We start from the raw sequence: 19,362 nt of genomic DNA, 5'->3' as shown, positions 1-19,362 counted from the left end.
GTAGCTTCAAATACATTCAAATTCTTAAAAAAGGATTTAGACCAGAACACAACTACTTGCCCTTTTCCAACGATGTGCCGTATTTTAACGAGCACATGATGTTGCTTATTGGCAATGTTTCTGTTTTAAGGAATTTCAGGACACAGACATCCAGTGCTTGAACAAGTGTTCACATTCCAAGATTGAAAGAAACCTTCTCCCTTATTTCAGTAACGGCTTCAGTATTTTCCCAATTGTGGTCCGGTTTGCATCTTTCAGTTTAAGAGAGGCCTTTTCCACTGTTTCCTGCTCCTTTGGTGCAGGTTCTACTTTAGCGCTGACAGCTTCTCCCTGCAGGATGGTTCTTCCAACCACTCTGGCACTATTTGCTCTCTTTAAGGTAGTCACACTGTTCTCCTTCGGACTCGGATCATCAGAGGTTGACACTGGCTTCACTTTAGGCAGCCTCTGGGACACAGACCTTGTGATGGTTGGAGGTTTGGATGAGCAGGATAGATCCACTTTTGCACGCTTTGAAGAAGAAGCCACTGTATTCCTTGCAAAGTTTGGGATAGTGGATGGTGTTTTGGGAACACTGACTGTGGCAACCTTGGTATCATCTACAGGGGTCTGCGGTTTTACACTGGAGCGACACATCTTCATTTCATCTACCTTTGATTTGACGTTACTCCTAACGGGTTTGGAGCTTGGCTTCTTGAGAGAGACTCTGTCCCTCTCAAAATGAGCACTGCTTGAGGTGACAGTGCCCCTTTGTAACTTTGGCTCTTCTACCGACATGCTATGCCTGTAAGGACTTCTTGGCAGTGTGTCTGTTGTGCCTCGGACAGAGCTGCGGCGAGACAGCCGACTTTCCACTGTACTAGTTTCACGAAGTGCCGGCTTGGCTTCCGGCTTTTTGACGCTGCTCGGTGCTCTGTTTGACCGAGAAATAGGCACCACTTTCCTCATACTTTCATTCTCAGAGGCATTCAGAGTTCTTATGGGTCTGGAAGGAGCCGTGTGGCTAGGGCGAGTGCCACTGGATTTTGAGGAGCTTGGAGATCTGTCTTTTAGGGAGTTTCTCTTTGGTCCTGATAGGTCTTTATTTTTTATGGGCTTTTCTTTAGGAAGGTTGTGCTTGCTATTGGCATCATCCCTATCATTTGCAGAAGTGTGAGGAGACAGATCCTTGGCAGAAGCAGGATTCAAGTTTGAGAAGAATGTTCTAGCCCTGTATTGAGTATCATTCTGAGAAGAGCGTGCTTTCCCAGACTCACTTCTTATTTCATGGCCTGCTGATTTAAAATCATTTACCTCTTCAGAGTCCAATGTCAAAGAACAATCGGTTGTTGTATCTGACACATAGAACATTGGCCCATCTTCCCTGCTTCCTGAAACGCTTGTATCCATCGACATGGGGCTGCTGCTGCTGGGCTCTGAAGCTTCACTCTTACAACCCACTGCCTTGCCCTTATGGTCATGGGCCTCTCTGGAACTTCTGCAAACTGGAGGCAGGTCATCATCAGCAGTGCTAAGGGAATGAAAGCTTAGATCATCTAGAGTCTCCAAGTCTGTTCCACCAGCATCCTCTAAATATATTAAAGGTGTATCCTCTGCAGGCTTTGCTCCTTGAATATCAAACTTGCGTAATCCTTTAACAAGTTCCCGCTCCTCAATTGCGAGGGCCAGAGCATTTATATCTGTGGATTCCTCGCAGGACACACTGGAAGTGCGCATGTTGTAGTCGGTGCTTCTCTGTGAGTAACGGGCACCAGGACCGGCTGAGCCACTGAAGTGACTGGGCTGAGCTGGAGGCACCTGCAGCAGGCCACCACTTTTCACTTTGGTTTCAGACTGTTGGTGTATGTTCAAGGTATTTAAGTTGAGATCTCTTGTTTCTTTGGATTCAGTCCAGGCTACGTTTGGTCTTGCTTGTCGGGTGTTTGCACGGGGAAGGCTGTTAAACTTGTTTGGATCCTCATCTTTTGAGATTTCCAGGAAACTCTGCAACTCCCTGTCTGCAGTAATCCCCAAAGAAAGTCGAGAACGTCTAGAATTGGGGTTTCTGTATGAAGGGCTTTGAGGTCTCTGCTGCAAGAAGGGAAGAAATTCTTCAAGTCCTTTTTTGGCCAACATCTCCACATCATTTTCACTGCTGCTCCGTCCAAAGCTCCCAAGCTCTCCAGCCGCCCAGGATCGACGCTTCTCCTCCAGTTCCTTTCGCCTTTGCAGACTATGAAGTTCCTGGATCTCTCGTTCCCTATTTTCCTGATGAGGAAAAGCAGAAATACATGTCTCAGAGGACAGTGTCCTGTGCGTGAGAACAAGTCATGCTCCTTTATTGTTCCCTGTATTTCTTCGCAAAGTCAGCTCCTACTGCTATCACTCTTCCCAACCCACAATTCACACACACACACACACACACACACACACACACACGTGCATGCACCAAGTGAAATCACCAGGGCAACCACAGCCTCCATCCATTAACCATGGCAACCACAGCCTGCATCCATTAACCAAAGGGGGAGCAGTTCCCTGCATAACTAATACTGCCAACACATCAGTGTGGTCAGCACGAGAAAAAAATGCACCAGTCCCTGCAGAGACCAAGAACGTGGCCTATCGAACCCAAGCAGATTTCAAGTCCAGCCAAAGATTTCCTGCTGTAAGATGGAACTTCAAGTTCCCACTAAGTTTAAAGTTGGAAGTTTTATCAGGTGAGTAAACCTCTACCTCATCATTGCATCCATCTTTTAAGACAAATTTGTCTGAGGACCACATAACCAATGTGTTCCTTCCATCCACCCTTATTACAATTGCAATTGTTCCTCAGCAAGTACAGTACCTCTGACTCAAACATTACTGATTGGAAATTTTGTGAAAAGCTATTACTTAATTGCATATGAAAGCAAATAGAAAAGTTTACACAATACCTCACAATCATTACTTAAGACATCATCTGACGCCACTCAAGGACCATTAATCAATGCCTCGGTCCAGTTTTGGATCTCTATTCACTACAGGCTTCAAAAACTGGCAACTACTGCACAGAAGTTGCCCAGGGCAGGCTGGAGCTTTTGGCAGCTAGGCTGGGGGGCTTTGGTTCAGGAAGCCATAGAAAGAGGTAGTTTGTGTTTGAAAGACAACACAGTAACACCTTTTTACTAAAATCATTAGCAGTGGATTACTGTGAATATCAACATTTCAACTGTCACCTCTATGCTTCAGATTTAACCTAGCTGAACATTCGGTTGAACTTTCCAGGTTATTTTCTGAAATGGAGAACCTGGTTTTCTAGAGCCAGTACAGCTGTAACAAAAGAAAGAAAGGGGAAGCTAGTCTTGACAGAGGATTCAAAAATTACAAAATTTTCCAGCATGTTGTTAAATCTGTTCTGAGCAATGACACACTGTTCAAAAAACCCACGCACCTATATTTGTCTGAAGCACCGAGATGCCTAGTTTGATCTTCCCATTGTTGTGACAACAGAAGAGCTGCACAACTAGAAGTCACCTGAAAGCTTTCAGTAAACAAAAGCCTAATGCTGAAGCTCTTTTTGATGAATAGGTCAATCTACACCTCTTAAAGTGGATTTGAGACTGCACTGGCCCCTGAAAGATAAAATGCATCAGAGATCCAAGAAACCTGAACAGTTAAGAAAGGAAAAAGAAAAAAAAACCCTTGCATTTCAGGAAAAATGTCTGTGGCAGGGAGCTTTCTTTCACAGGTATGGAATTACAGAATGAATAATTGCCAAATGCTAAAGCTCAACTTCAAATACCTTATTATAAAGAGAAATGGTTAAAAATAGTTGTAGAGATTATTATCATATTCCATATTAGACACAGAACATTTTAACCTCACCCAAAACACGTTTTAGGAGATTTTATTCAAACAAAAAATAATTTTTAAAAAAAAGCACATACAGACACCTTAAAAAATTGCAAAATATGTTTAAACATGTGAAATATGTGCACGTGGCTGTCTTTTTAGACTGCTGGCTGTGCTGTCCACACATCACATTAATTTGTCAGAACTGCACTCTTTATTCTGAATTGTTCTGTTAATTTTGTAGGGACAGAGGTTAATCCCCACAAAATACCTAGTAAGCAAATCTCCTCAATATTTGCAAATAAAAGACTAATTTGTCGTTTTTAGAGTGTAACCACTTACTACAGAGAGAGGTCCCACTGGACCTCAAAGTAACAGCTATCCAACAGCCACTTGTAATGTGTGACTATGAATTAAATCCCCAATTCCAAATAATTGAACATGTATGCATGAAGTCACCTCTCACTAAGATGTCTGCAATAGTTACCACCATTTGGTTTTATATATTTGTATAATGTTCACACACATGCACAACTACATGCTGTCTTGGGTGGTAAAGGGTAGGTAAACTAATAGTACAACAGGCATGTTAGCCAAAGATCCTGTCAGCTTGCTATAAATCAAGATTGTTCTCTCTTTTCTGAACTAAAGCTCTTATACAAAGTGCTGTCAAATGCAGACTGCATAAAGCAAAAAAATTAAAAAAAAGTGTGGATCCATCCAATTCATGCTATTTGTAAAGACCTAGAAAATATTTGTAACAATGGGCAGACTTTGCTGAACCAAAACTGTAACCAATGCAGATACTGCTCCTTCATCTTACCACACTTCTTGAATTATTTGGGACCAATTCAGGGTACTTAGCAAATGAATGGTCACACTGGGGATGAGCTACCTTTGTACTGTAGGCCTGTTTCATTTCTTGAGTTTTCACCCATAGAAAGCATTTGAAAGAACCAAGTAGAACAGTCCTTACTTTACTCAGCAAAGTGTAACGCAGAGCAGTGGGGAGCCCAAGCTTGTGCTGATTCAGGCTGCTACGTCCATGTAACGTGGTTCCACATCTCAAGGCCTTTCCAGTGATCTAACATTACTGGTCCAGGGCCCAAACAGCGAGCACGTGTCAGGAAGTCTGTGCAATCTGTTTCATTGCTCATCTTAGCAATCACCAACCTCCTCACCAGAATAGAATGAAGGAGACCACTAGAAGCAGGACAAGTCATCTCAATGGTCTAGTCAGCCTGCAGCAGAAGATGGAGAGCAGCGGGACTGCATGCAGGGCTGGGCAGAATGACCATTTGCCACCTGGCTTCTGGCAAGGAATGCCTAAAAGAGGGCAGTCTGCAGTAGCCACTTGAGCAAATATATCAAATAACACAAGATATAAAATGTCCCTCAAGCAGGAAAAACAACTTAATTCATGTGAGCCAGTATCTATTTCATGACAATCTTCTTCAGTGCTCTTACCTTAACAGCCTTGTTGAATCTTATGCAGAAGTCCCTAAATATCTGGAAACATTCATCCAACTTCATAGTTTCTTTGTCTTCACAGAAAAAATCAATGAGAGCATTTCCCTCCTTTTGTAATTCTCGTTTCTGGTGTTCAAGCTCCTTCAGATGTCTTACAGCAAACTGTGGTAAAAAACAGGTACGGCATGAACCAGACAGAAAAATTAAAGGCACAACAGGTCACGTATATACTAGAAACTTAAGAAATCCATGTTCCAACCAAGGAGCTGTTACAGAGCACAGGACAGTGACAGACCACTTTGGAGCCCCTTGAAAGCTCCACATGCCTTATTTTCCCTGCCACTTCCAACTAAGCATAAACAGATTCATTCCTGTTTCCTACTTTTCCCCCAAAAATAAAAAAGGTTTTCGTGATAGAAAGGTAAGGAACTGCTGGAAACATCTATATTTTAAGACATCCAAAAAATGTCCTCATAAAGTAGCACTTTGAATCATAAGCGTAGAGCTATACAGACAGGGTTGGAGGAGATAAGTGGACTTCTCAGGAGGAAGAGAATAAGGCTGTGGTTAGACTTTGAGCAGCAAAACTGCTTAAAACAGTTTCAGTAATTGCCCCTCTGTCTCCCCTATGTGCATCACCAGCCATTCACTTCCATCCTTGCACAATCCGAGACCACATGTGGCTCAAAGTAACCTGGGGAGAATTTATTTTTTTTTTTCCAGACAAATCTGTTCTCTGACACTAACTCATTATCACCTAAATGCTTTTGATAATGCAGCAACGGGGTGGGAAGAGGCAGCTAGAGGCACTAGAGACCAATTAAGCCAACCATGCTGCCAAAAAGTTATGCTTGGCAAATTATGCCAGTAGGGTAGGAACAAATCTTACTACTTAGTCTTTAAAAAGGGGGCGGAGGGGAAAAAGGGCACCCAATAAAAAGCTGGATTGAAGATAAACTGGACAATTGATAAAAGCACACATAGAAAATTAGTTCCTCCCACATATTTCAGTAATTTATTCATGAGGATGAGATAATGAAAGCTGACTTTTAAATCAGCTTGATTATCACCTGTAATTTAGAAACAAAATCCGGAAGTGTTATGTAAGGTATGCATTTGTAAAATGATTTTTTTCCCAACATTTCTTTTGGAATGTGGCCTAAACAAGGTTGTAGTGTTACATAAAACCACCTATTAAATTAAAAAAAATCCCAAACATGTTGGAACATAACATTAAAGAGTCTGGGTGCAATGGATAAAAGCCAATAATTCAGAGTGAATGAGGACAGGCATTTCAATCTTAACCTGCCCCTTTCTTCATCAACTTCTCATCTCCTAAAAAACTGTAGGGACTATTAACTACATTTGCAAGTTGAAAATCAGGGCGGGTTAAGTTCCAGCTCAACACCTGCTTTCTTACTTTTAATAATTATCTATAGCGTGAAACAGAAAAATCATTTAATTGAAGTATAATATATATTTCTCCACTCATCACCACGTACGCAGAAAATACTAAGAACGCTGCTTCAGAGTTAAGTGCTACGCACATTCATGTCTATAAAGTCACTGAAGTACTAAAAAAGAAAAGGAGAACCCACCCACAAGTAATAGTATGGCTCTGAATAATACACTCTGTGCTAAGGGTAAATTAGTAGAGAAAACAGTCCCTTAACTTTCCAGCTTCTAACAATATCTCTTTAGTCACCCAACAACCAGGATTCATACGCATAGCACAGCCTCAGCTAAAACTGACATGCTCCAGTATAACATAATATGCAGATACTATACTTTGGGCAGCTGTGAAATACAAAACCAGAGACCAGTCCAAATTGTCTTATATTTTAACCACTGATCTTCATCAGTCATTTCACAGGCATTAAACACGCTTGCCTAACAAGCCTCAGGCAATGTACACTCAGTATCCCTCCTTGTAAAAACAGTCCTTCCAATACTCTTACTTGACAAACATCATGTAGTTGAACACCTTTGTACAACCGATAGAGTAGACATATTAAAACAACACTTCTGTTTATTAACATGTCCACACAAATTACGTTTAGCTAAGGAATGCTGCAGTATTCAGGTGACAATAACACATTAATACAGATATCCTACAAACCTGGAGAAAGCTTTCCATCTGGTGAAAGAGCTTTGGGTCACGCCGAATGCTGTCTTTAACAGATCTTGTCTTGAAAGACAGTGAGTGGAGCTCTGCTTCTACATTATCAATGGATAACCTAAAAATAGTATAAATAGAGAACGTTTACTGAGGGGCAAGGAGTTGCACACAAGTTAGCCACAATATGCTTCAAAAATGAGGTGCAACCTGGCTATCAAACAAGACCTGCTTGTTCAGGAAATCTTTCCAGAATAGACACTGAAAGTTAGGAGAGAGATAAGCACATTTCTTCTTATTTGCCACCTGAAAAGATTCCCATCGGGTGTGGTTTCACAATTAAGTCCAGCCAGTCCTACCCAACTTTACCAGGAGAAACAGTAATTCTGCCCTGCCTCTGGCCAGGTGTGACTTTTCTCTCCCTGGTGCCTGTGCTAGCACTCATTTTGCAGACGGCCAGCCATATCTGTGTACTGAAAATTAACCTAGGAAAAGGAAAAAAACAATTTGCTTCCAGATGGATCATTTGCTTGCTACACGTGATTACATGACTGAGTGCAGTAGCTGGCACAAAAAGGGGGTCACAAGGGATTGTCAGACAGGACTGCCCATTTTGGCAGTAGCATTTGGCATCATGGAACTGCATGTTACGTTCTTCAAAGCAGTCACAGCAATGCAGCCTACACAGTCTCAACCCAGCAGTTATAACATTTCATCCTTCGACCACATACCAGCAGCAGAGCTGCTCCTGTGGAGAAGTAACTCAGAAATTGAAGACTACAGGAAAGAGCTCTGATCTGACGTAATCTAAGGTTTATCCTGGGAGACTCATGTTCTGTACAATGGGAGCTTCCACCCAAACCTCTCAGTCACTTTGAAAGAAAATGCTTCTAAACCTACAGCATTTCCTTCACAAAAGAGCTGAGCTTTGCCTAGGAATTGAAGAACTAGTTTACAAAATGATAAAAATTAACAACTGTACACATGCTCCTAACTAAGGCCATTTCACCAGCAGCATAACTTTAAAATAGTAAAGCTGAAGAATTTGTGGCAGACTGACTGAAGTGCACTCAGCAGCAGATGGTGACAGCATGGATACATTGTCAGTGCATGCACAAATGAATATAATGTTTGCTGGTTTTTCTCTGCTTACTTCATCTGCAGGGGTTAGCTCCCTGTTCTGGGCAGATCATGGGTGGTTTTGCAAATAAGAAAAGCAGTAGAAAATATAGGCTATTTTTTTCTGCCTGTGAAGGAGGAAGAGGATGGCCTACAAGTAAAGAGGGCAAGACAATTAAAAATATAGAACATAATGGTAGTTGTTTTAACATGTTCTAATTGGGAGGATTTATGAGCAACTTGTACATGACTGTCGTCTCTAATAAAACCTTCCTCATGCCCAATGGTGAGACAAGTATTTAGTTTTGTTTCATTTTCCTGTACAGAGTGCATTCCCTGAATAGATTTCAGCATGAGTTACAACACAAAATTTTCAGCATTAACGAAATATGATCAAAGAACAAAGTGGTTAGAAAAAAATATCACCAGATTTGGGATTCTGCCTGTTCCCCTGCTGTTTGCCAGGGGGCTTGAATGCTGAGGGAGGCTACATTCCCCAGCAGGCCACACGGCTGACTGCCAAAAAGGTGTGTAGGCTGGATGGCAGAGTGCCACACAGGTGGTCCCTCAAAAATTTTCTGATTAACTCCATGGCCACTCCTTTTCTCAGAAGATTTCAGAGTCCTTTGCAGACATTACTTAAACACAATGAAGCAGATCTAAGAGATTGAATCCATTTTACAGCTGGGAAAAGAATGTAAATAGATTGCCCAAAGCTCAAGAGTAAGGAAGTGGCAAAATTTGGAATAGAACTCCAGTTGCTAGTTCCAGTTTTGGGGTTTAAATCATATTGTCTCACAAAAGCAAGTACAGTTATTGAGGTACGAATCAGGTTCAGTTTAAAACTATGTAGCTAGAGACCTTAAGATTAAAACAATACAGAGCCCCAAACTCTTCAGATTTTTCATTCAAGACAGAAATGGAGAAGCAAAGGAAATATGACAATAGATCTAACAGAAGCCAGGGCCAGTACCTCTACCTAGTACCAGATTTGGAAAAGTATTGTAGCCTGCTCAGAGACAGATGAAAATTGGTTTAAGGAAAAACATCAACATGCTTTTAGTTCAATCCCTTACCTGCACATGTATTTGACAGAGACAAAACTACCAAAAAACTTTGGAGGTCATGTAATAAAAAACCTCATACCTGAGGGCACATTGCAGGCATATTTCTGCTAGCAAATGGAAATGAAGCCCTCAAAGCTATACTAAACATTTGTAAAGATCTCAGTTTTTGTGCCAAGACTGCTCTGAATAAGCCTTATTGCTTCACAAATAAGAAAATTCCAAATCACAATCTAACCATAAAGTTCTCAGATCTCTTTTGACTTACCTGGCAGCATCATGAACATCCCTAATTTTTTCTGGAAAGTTGAGAAGAGCAGCATCTTTCTTTTGAGCTTCCTGAAATAAAGAGAACAAAACCAAAACACACACAATCTATTAACATTCCACCACCATGCCGAAGTCCTTAAGTCCAGCAGTTCTAAAGCCTCTGGGAGGGCACTTTAAGGTTTCTCTCCTGCACTGTTTTTCTTCCCGTTCAATCCTAACAACATTGAGTGGAGGACACCTCTTAACAAAAGGCAGGGATCAGAACTGGAAACTTTAAACAACAGCTTCCATTTTGCAATGTACAATAATAGCTGCTTCTGCCAGTGAACACAAGCCACATGTATTAATAGAGAATGTCAGTAAAAGAACAATTTACTGATGCCCATTGTTCGAGCAGATAGGATGTTTCCTGCACAAACATCAATTAATACCCTATTGTTAGCTGACTGGAAATCTGTTAAGCCAGTTTGTACACAGACAACCAAAGTCACACATAGAAGCATTTAAATTCTCTCCCTTCTAAAATCAAGAAGTTTGAAAGGAAGGAAAAATAATTTGAAAAAGTCTGCATCAGCTTTAAAAATACATGTCAATCATCAACCTGTACCAAAAATGCTGCTCAAAAGATTCAACAAGAAGACTGAAAGAATATTTATCAAAATAAGCCACTTCAACAGAGCAAGAATTCAGGACAATAAGAGAAAAGCTACAATGAGGAAGTTAGATGAAGGCAAGCTTTTACATTATATAAAAAACTTAAGTTCTCCATGGGTTTCTGGATAGGATGACCAAACATAAGTAAACCTGTGAATTTTGTGACAGGAGAAGAAAGGTGAAGATGAGGACCAAACCTGAAAAAAAGTTGCTTTTTCCGAGGCATATGGCCCCTTCTATTGTCTGTCATCTATGGTTCTACATTTGTAGCAGCTACTTATACTAGCAAAATAATTTTTCTATACCAGAGCAACAAAATGCAGCAGATTCATCCCAGGTTTGTTTGCTTTTGTGTCCGCCAGCTTGAGCAGTGATGACAGTTTAAATCCAACAGCATTGCCAGCATAACCTCCCTAAAAAGAAAGGAGCAAACAGCTGAAGCACGACATCAATGGACTGCAACACTAACAAGGAAGTTTGGTCAATCAGACATCCCCATTTTGGATGTCACTTACCGCATTCATAATATTCCCAGCCTGAAGGACCAAGTGCAATATGGAATGCAGTTCTTCACAAGTCATTAACTCTGTAAGGAACAAGAAAATTGCTGTCTAACAATTGTTTGTTTAGAAATATACCCAGCCAGTTACCAAACTTCTTTTAATCTCCAGTTTTTAAAGGTGAAAATTTCTATTTTAACAGGAAACTACAACAAACTGAAAAGGTCATGGGGAAAAAAAAATGGTACTATATAATTCAAATTCACAGGCACAGTTGACAAACCTCAAGTATATGTTCAGACTTCAGCTTAGCAAGTGTAGTATTTCCAAGGCAACCCCCAGCAGCTAACAAAACATTTGGGGCCTAATCCTGCAATGTGTGAAGTGTCTCATGCAAGTGGTTAAGTATCCTCACCACCTACTAATTCCAGTGTGAGGCAAGTGTTCTGCACCCTGCAGGATCCATTTGCCATCTGCTGGAATTGGGCTTTTGAACAATTATTCTTTTTTTTTTTGGAGACTTAGCCATCAGGCCTGAAAAGATAACAGGCAATGTTTAAATTTTCCTTGCTTATCCCACTCCCACTATGAATCATCATTTTATTTCTGTATGATCACCAAGCAGCATTTATTTTACTTCAATCACATCAAAGATGATTTAGCACAAAATTATTTTCAGCATGATGCAGAATCAAATGGAATAAAACTGTCTTTTAAAGCTTTGCTATCACAGAAGCCTGGTTTGTACATATTTCTATTTTTTGCAAAATGCACAGTAGTACTCTACCCGAACTCATACACCTTTTCACCCAGCCACATATGAACACAAAACAATGTGTGCTTAAAAGTCACCAGAGGGCTTGCCTTAGAAATAAGATACAGAAATACAGTACTGTAAAGAGTTAATAAATTAGCATTACACAAGTGCCACAGCAAAATAACTCCAAATTTGCAAGTGCCCATATGGTAAGGAAAAAATAACAAGCTGGTTTTAATATAAGGTACTATATTTTACACTGATGAACAAAATAAAATGTGGAATCCTTTTGATTGCAGTGTAAATACTTTTAAAAACTATTTTGCTTCAAGTTCACATTCTATAATATACTCTGCATTTAACTGCTGAACACAATACACTGATCTATCATTTTGGAAGCAGACAGCCCTTGTATCTTTGGATTTCAGTATTAGCAGCCTAAAACCACAGAATTAATTAAATAACCTTTGATCTAACAAGCTATAGGTGAGGAAGCAAGGAGGAAGAAAGAGGAGAGAATACAAAAGAGAATACAAAATTTCATAAGACCAACAGGAGAAAGCAACTTCTAAAGATTTTGCATAGTAAAAGCCTGCTCAGCGTCACTATAAGATACATCCATCTGCAGGCTAGATGAGAATCCATCAGGCTATTTAGACCATCCTAACCCTTAGTGATTATCAGCATTAGAATTTAAATAAATATTTTCTCAGCTTAATTACAAGGAAAGAAACATAGGAGATGGAATAGAAAAGTAGACATAATTCCTAAACAACTTTGGGCTATCAACAAACCCTGAAGTGAAAAGACCAAACGAAGAAGACCACATGACATGAGTGGACTGAAAACAGGGCAGCTCAGTCAGTCTGATTTGCATGACTGGCCTGATGCAGGAGCTGGAGACCAAAGTGTCTCCTCTGGAAGGAATGAATTAATCAGTTCACAGATGTCTTGGGTGAAGGACATGAAGGACAATAGGGCGCGGCTGCTTTTATACATAACATATTCCCTCACGTATGTCTGTTGCTCAAAACACAAAGAACAATTATTTGAAAGAGATCCCAATAAAATGCCCAACTCAAACCTCAGCCGAAGCTAAGGTACCTTTTTCTGTCTCAAGAAGAACTAGTTCAGTCATTGGTGGGAAAAACACACCAGGCTTTTCTCAATTTCCTTTCACTAGAAATTACTATCCTAAGCACTGGTGCTCACAGTTGAATATTTTTACCACTGTGCCTTTTTATATGACTAGAAACAGTCTAAACAGTGCTCTAGTAGCCTGTAAAAAAATGCCAGCATGAAATAGGAATTTCATATTGATGAACAGGACAAATAGGCACTCAAGACATTTGAAAAGATCAGCATTATTGTTTAACTGAAACCAGGAAATGAATGAATATTTTCCTGTAGTGCAGAAGACACCAGATTACCTTATGAATACCCAGTTACAGCATTTCAAAACTTGTGAAATGTAGAGAACAAAAGAGAAATGTAGAGAAACAGAAAATAAAATCAGAAGACAAAGTAACAGCAATAGTATTAAGTGTCTATAATAGAGATTTTAGACCATCAATACTGCCACCTCAAAAGGCAATGGCATATAGGGAAATTTGGGAACCACACAGTGATTTTCTCTATGGATGTCTGAAAGAGTGAGCAGAGAGGTATAATAACTACATTCAATCAGAGGGACAGTGATGCATGAATGAGCAAACTGTACTCAAAAGACAATTTATCCTAATTTGGCCATGGACCCCTTTGCTTCTGTCAGTTTCAGACACATTGCTCGTAGACTTTGGTCATGAACTCATTACTAGGGTGTCCAAAGTCTCCAGATTTTTGATTTTGGAAGCAAAGATTCACCAGGCACACCCTGATGGCATTTGTCAGAGGGGAGTTAGCTTCCTTTTAATAGCTAAGGTACCTGAAATTCAAGCTCTAGTCTTCATAATGCAGACTCATTAACATGCTAACAAAAACAAGAGTATTATGCATGTCCCAACATGCTTAATTACCTTTTGTTGCCCGTCTTATAATTTTCATGTCATCCTGTAGAGAAGCACAGGAGGGTGAGAACTCCCTCTCTAACACCATGGCTTCAATCCTAAGAGCATAGCTGAAGCACACAAACAGACAAGTTTAGAACTGACAGCCAAAAGAGAACATTTACCATGAACAGAATAAACCTACTATCTCCTTACTTTGGCACCTGGATTAGTAAATACATGAAGGAATCAGCTTGAGACAGTTTTGATACTTCTCCATCAAAGGCTTTTAACTTCTTTACCTAGAAAAGAAAAAAACACTAGCAAAGAACTTTATCAAAGATCAAGGGTAACTTGACTTTGAAAGGAAACACCTTGAAAAGTAGTAAATTTAACAGGAGGCATTAGAAAGTCCACTTAGTGACTGACTGAATGGTTTCCCTGCCCAAGCTCCTGTAATTTGCACACACCCCAATCACAAAAAATAAAACCAGTAACATCACTCTTCTCCCTGAAATCTAGCTACACAGTCCAGCAGGAAAAATACGACGCCATCGTTCTGATTGGTGATTCTGCTTTCTGCCCAATGATTGCTCTCATCACTACGTTTAGGCCACTGCTGTTCCAGTTTCCGCAGGAGAATTGGCTCTTTTCTTTCCTGCTGGTCCATCTGCTGTTCTCTAGCTCTTCGCCCAGGAAACAGCCGCTTAAGCGAGGATCTGAAAAAATGATCTGCAACGCTTCAACAACTGTGATATACACTTGGGCATAACTCAAAGTTAACTGTGTTCAGCATTTCCAGCATAGGACTGCCTAGATCTCTTTGTCACAATGCAGCCAAGATTTAATTTCTGGGGTTTTTTTCCAGATAGTTGCTTCAACCATTTCCTCTAAAACTCTCTTAAGGGGTAAACTCCATGATCTTGAGTTTGGGGATTTTTTCATTCATATGAAATACTTTAAAGATGAATGCAATCACACACTTTATTTGTTGTCAGTACTTTGAGAACACCATTTACATGCAAAGGAAGTATCACTGCTTTAATTTTGTCGATCTTCCTTCCCAGCTCCACCAAAATCCATATATTTGCATGATCTAAAAGCCACTGATCTGCCCACATACTTACTATTTGTTTATATAGAAGAACTGGAAAATACATGCACATATGTTTAAGTGTAACTGGAATTTCTTCCACATCTCCCAACACACCAACCATGTTCAAAAGCAGAGCTCACTCTGAATTACACTATTTCTTCATTCAACCAACAAGTTCACACCCAGTATTAGTTGTATTTTTCCACTCATTTACACACCAGCCCATCATCCTTCCTTTTTATAACATTATACTTAAAGCACATTCACAACCACATTTACACAGACAGTCTTCAGTTTTAGAAAGCATATTAAGCTATCTTGGAGAGAGGCACACTACATCAGGGCATCAATTGTTATCAGGTTGCCATGATTTAGCAAGATATCCACAAGCCTTTTAAAGCATCAGGCTCCAAATTAACTTAACTTACTTTTCTGCTTTCACAGTAAAAAAGTAACTGATTTGTAGTGGAAGACAACATACGCTGGACTAAGCGTATGGACTCTGGACAAAGAGAAGAAAAGGATTATTTTAACAGCTTTGTTCTGCTTTATTCTCATTCTTTTTCCACATTATAAAAAAATAGAAGTGTTGAGAGCACATTAAGAGAGAGAAAACAAAAACTACAAATTAAACCCAGAGCACAAAAAACTTCCCTTTTCAAATTAAAAAGAAACTAACAAACAAAAAAACCCAGCAAAAACTTATGACTGAGAAAAGAATTCTAATCAAAGTGCAATTTTTATTCAGGCTATCTAACTCTATTTCCTAACACACACTCGCCCCCCTTCATTTAACTCAAGACACCCAGACAAAAGCTCCTTCTAAAGATAAACAGCATACCCATTTTTTTGAGGCCTGAGAAAACTCCTAATTTACAGAGTCATTCAAGAAGTCTGACAACAAAGAACAGGAAAGACCAGACGTGACAGTCCTGATATTTCTAAGGTGTTAAACAATCAAGAAACAAAACCAAAATAAGCACTTTTTCCTACATCATGAAGTGGGGAGTGGGAGACATCTACTAGCTCAGTTAAGTCTTTGCAGGTGTTCTTTACCTAGCTGACAAAAAATAGTGGTCTGCAACCTGAACAACAAAAATTGCAAATTCTCCAACCTCATTTTACTATGTTTCAAATACCATCAAGTTTGCCTGAAAAGGTGTGAAAAGTGAAAAATGAGATCTGGAGATACTCAAAGGAGTATTACCTTATTCATGCTACCTCTACTATATTTAAATATATTTTTGACAGTAAGTAGCAATCAATGTTATCTATGTGGAATGTTAATTTTCCAGACATGGGATGAAATCCTCTTTCTTCTACCCTATTATATTAGGAAAAATGCCTGGAGTGGTACAAATGAGCACTAAATCCAGAATTCATCCAGACCAACCTTCCTTTACATGCAGAACCCTGATGGGTAGGATGGGGTGTGAACATCGCAATGCAAAAACCTTTGGGCAGTAGTCAACCCAAAAGACAGTTTTTGCAATCAGCCTTAAAATAAAGCTGGGCTCACTGCCTGGTTATACTTTTTCCAGCCCACATCAGCCATCTTAACCCCCACTGTATTTGTCTTAGATGTCCAAAACTATCTTTACAAGAAGCAGCAAAGAAGCTCACCCAACAGGCCTGAAACCCAAGCAAGGGGGAGGATAGTGACCCATTCCACAAAATAGGAGCACAAAAGAGTTATAAGGTCCTTTTCATCTTGGAATTCAGCACAGCATAGCTTGGTTCTCCATAGGCGTCTAAGTTACCAACACAGGAGACTAAATCCTCTGTTAACTCGGCCTTAAACCAGTAAATAATCTGGGGAAGAGCTAAGGTAAAGTTAGGACAACAATTTATTTTGTGTTCTCTCTTTATTACAAATTTCATAATTGAAAAGGATCAGTCATCTCACCATGAAACCAGAAAAATAAAAGGTTATTTGACTTAATTGACACTACCTAGAAACTAAAAGAACAGCTTCTGAACCCCAAAGCTAAAAACTACTGAAACACATTTTGGATGGCTGCCCCTACACCTTTCAAGAGAAGCTACTCAAAAGTCCATGGGGCTGGCCTCTTCTCTTTGCAGCCATGTTGTCCAAGTCTTCCCAAAGAGAACTGAGATTCTCTGATAGCTCCTAGAAGTGGGAGTCAACTCAAATCATAAAATCATAGAATGGTTAGGGCTGGAAGGCACCTTAAAAATCATCTAGTTTCAACCTCGCTGCCACGAGCAGGGACACCCCCCACTAGGTCAGGTGGCTCAAAGCCTCATCCAACCTGGCCTTTATACCAAATGCAGCCAGGAACTGCAAAGAAACTTTGGGGACTGACAACAATACTCACTATAAATCATGTTAACAGATATAGTAGATAGGTTTATAATTAGTGTGAGAACACAAAAGAGCTAAAATATGTGGTTTATTTTAAAATCACAATTAATAACTATCAGTTCTGGCCTTGACCTCCTCTCTTCAAGCACAACAAAATCTTTTCCACAACAGTATGCAGCCACATACCAAGATATGGCAGTGTAATGTATACATGCATGAGAGCATAATTACATTGTATGCTCAGTTCTGTATTACTCAAATTGGGCACAGAGCTACTAATTTAATTTTTCACTATATTTGTATATGGAATATGCATTTGCACTGTCCCTGCATGCCCATGCAGACTAAATCAGATTTTAGATACAGAAAGTTCTCACATATGTAATTTGCTTCATTTTAAAAACAGTTATGAAACAGAGAAAGCCTGATCTTTGATTTGATTTGTGAACAATTGGAGTAGATATGCCTATTATTATATGCCATTCTATATGGAGTAGATATGCACCTCTCCTGTGAGGACAGGCTGACAGAGTTGGGGCTGTTCAGCTTTGAGAAGAGAAGGCTCCAGGGAGACTTTATAGCAGCCTTCCAATACCTGAAGGGGACCTACAGGAAGGCTGGGGAGGGACTTTTTTTACAAGGACAGAGAGTGATAGAACAAGGGGTAATGGCTACAGACTGTTTCAGGGTAGATTTAGATGAGATATTAGAAATAAATTATTTCCTGTGAGGGTGGTGAGACACTGGCACAGGTTGCCCAGAGAAGCTGTGGATGTCCCCTCCCTGGAAGTGTTCAAGGCCAGGTTGGATGAGGCTTTGAGCAACCTGGTCTAGTGGAAGGTGTCCCTGCTGATGGCAGGGTGGTTGGAACTAAATGTTCTTTAAGGTTCCTTCCGACTCAAACCATTCTATGATTCTATGATTGCAAATATCTTACTATTCCTCACAGACAGGAAAGCTACTGCACTCCTGCCACTCAAGTCTTCAGTCATTTTTGAGCTACCAGCAGCACTTACTTACAACCACTGGGATTTTACTTTATGGCATAAAACAGGTATGTTGCACTCCTATGCAGGACCTTTGAAGAAGAGTATAAATCACTACACCACTCATCGACATATATGCTTGTAACCAACTATTTCCCCGCATTCTAATCAAATAAGTCAAATATTCTGCATGTTACAAATAAATAAGTAAAGACAAGTGGAATAGTCCACAGGTGCAAACATTTCCTCTGTGGGTTTTGTTTTTTTTTTAATATTTCCATACCATTGCAAATATTCAGGGCACTAAAGAAAAACAGAGTTTAAAAATAGCAAAACCCCAAAAAGCATCATAGTGGAATCCAGCCACGAGGGCACGTGGGAAAGCAGCAAATGTATTGGGGGGGCACCATGGGACGCATGCCTGTGCAGTGGCAAACCCCTATCAGGAAACAATAAAAAGAAAAGGAGGAAAACCTGCAGCTATCATAAGGGGCGAAAAAGGAAGCAGGAGATGAAAGCTATGAAGGATGGTCAGCCATATTCAGAACTGGCTGAGGAAAGGAGGGGGCAGTTAACTACACAAACATGGTTTGAAAAGGGTAGAGCTGAAAGACAGAAACAATTCCAGTAAAGCAGGTGATAGATGACTAGGGTTTTAAACCAGTATGTGAGCAAAGGACAGGCCTGACACATTATAAAGGAAGTGAAAGACGTTGTGCTGATAACCTGGGCGTGCATGTGTGTGGGTGAGCCGATTAGCAGTATGATATGCTCTCTTCTGTATGTATTTAAAGTACAAATTCTTGCTATTCTAGCTCGTTAAACACTGGACTTTTACCAGTCTGGGCCTGCTGAAGAGTGCAATGATAGGCACATAAAAGCAGCTAAAAGCTTCTCTGCTTTGCTGGGGATGCCAGTAAATGACAGCTGCCAGGCATTTTAACAGGGTATCATTAAGAAACAGCTAGGAATCTTTTCAGGTGATACAGCAGAGAAGGCCATTGCATCAGACAAGACAAAGGCTCCCTGGAAAAACACATGGGCTGCAAAAGGGATGAAACAGGCATTTCTTCCTCTTACAAAGTTGCTAACCACAGTAAGCTACAAAGAGCAGGACTTTTAACAAGGCTTACACAAAATGAGTGATCTTATCTTACTTGTTAATGTATTGAGAATTTTTATACCTGTATTGGGTTTGCATGGCAA

The 19,362-nt window shown here is 40.1% G+C and overlaps 1 protein-coding gene across 1 annotated transcript; it reads right to left on the bottom strand.

The window, feature by feature from the left end:
* Positions 1-201: 201 nt before the first annotated feature.
* FHDC1 (FH2 domain containing 1) lies at positions 202-14,418 on the bottom strand. The gene is made up of 9 exons (XM_010168705.2): positions 14,275-14,418; positions 13,965-14,050; positions 13,779-13,879; positions 11,022-11,092; positions 10,812-10,919; positions 9,851-9,921; positions 7,403-7,520; positions 5,281-5,445; positions 202-2,247 (listed from the first exon to the last, which is right to left on the bottom strand). Exons 1-9 carry the CDS (start codon positions 14,416-14,418, stop codon positions 202-204), a joined length of 2,910 nt encoding a protein of 969 aa, XP_010167007.2.
* Between the last annotated feature and the right edge of the window lie 4,944 nt (positions 14,419-19,362).

The sequence above is a fragment of the Antrostomus carolinensis genome, unplaced genomic scaffold (assembly GCF_000700745.2).
Source record: "Antrostomus carolinensis isolate BGI_N321 unplaced genomic scaffold, ASM70074v2 scaffold28695, whole genome shotgun sequence".
NCBI lineage: Eukaryota > Metazoa > Chordata > Aves > Caprimulgiformes > Caprimulgidae > Antrostomus > Antrostomus carolinensis.
Note: the sequence above shows the minus strand (reverse complement) of the source record. Positions and strands in the feature narration are given on the sequence as shown.

What these genes read in the sequence shown, in the direction of transcription:
- FHDC1 (XM_010168705.2), bottom strand. Translation starts at nt 14,418, where the DNA reads ATGGACCAGCAGGAAAGAAAAGAGCCAATTCTCCTGCGGAAACTGGAA. An exon ending in TGCTGCATTTTGTTGCTCTG is followed by an intron (nt 9,922 to 10,811) that starts GTATAGAAAAAT and finishes TCTTTATTTCAG; the next exon opens with GAAGCTCAAAAGAAAGATGC. An exon ending in GATTCAACAAGGCTGTTAAG is followed by an intron (nt 2,248 to 5,280) that starts GTAAGAGCACTG and finishes TTTCCTCATCAG; the next exon opens with GAAAATAGGGAACGAGAGAT.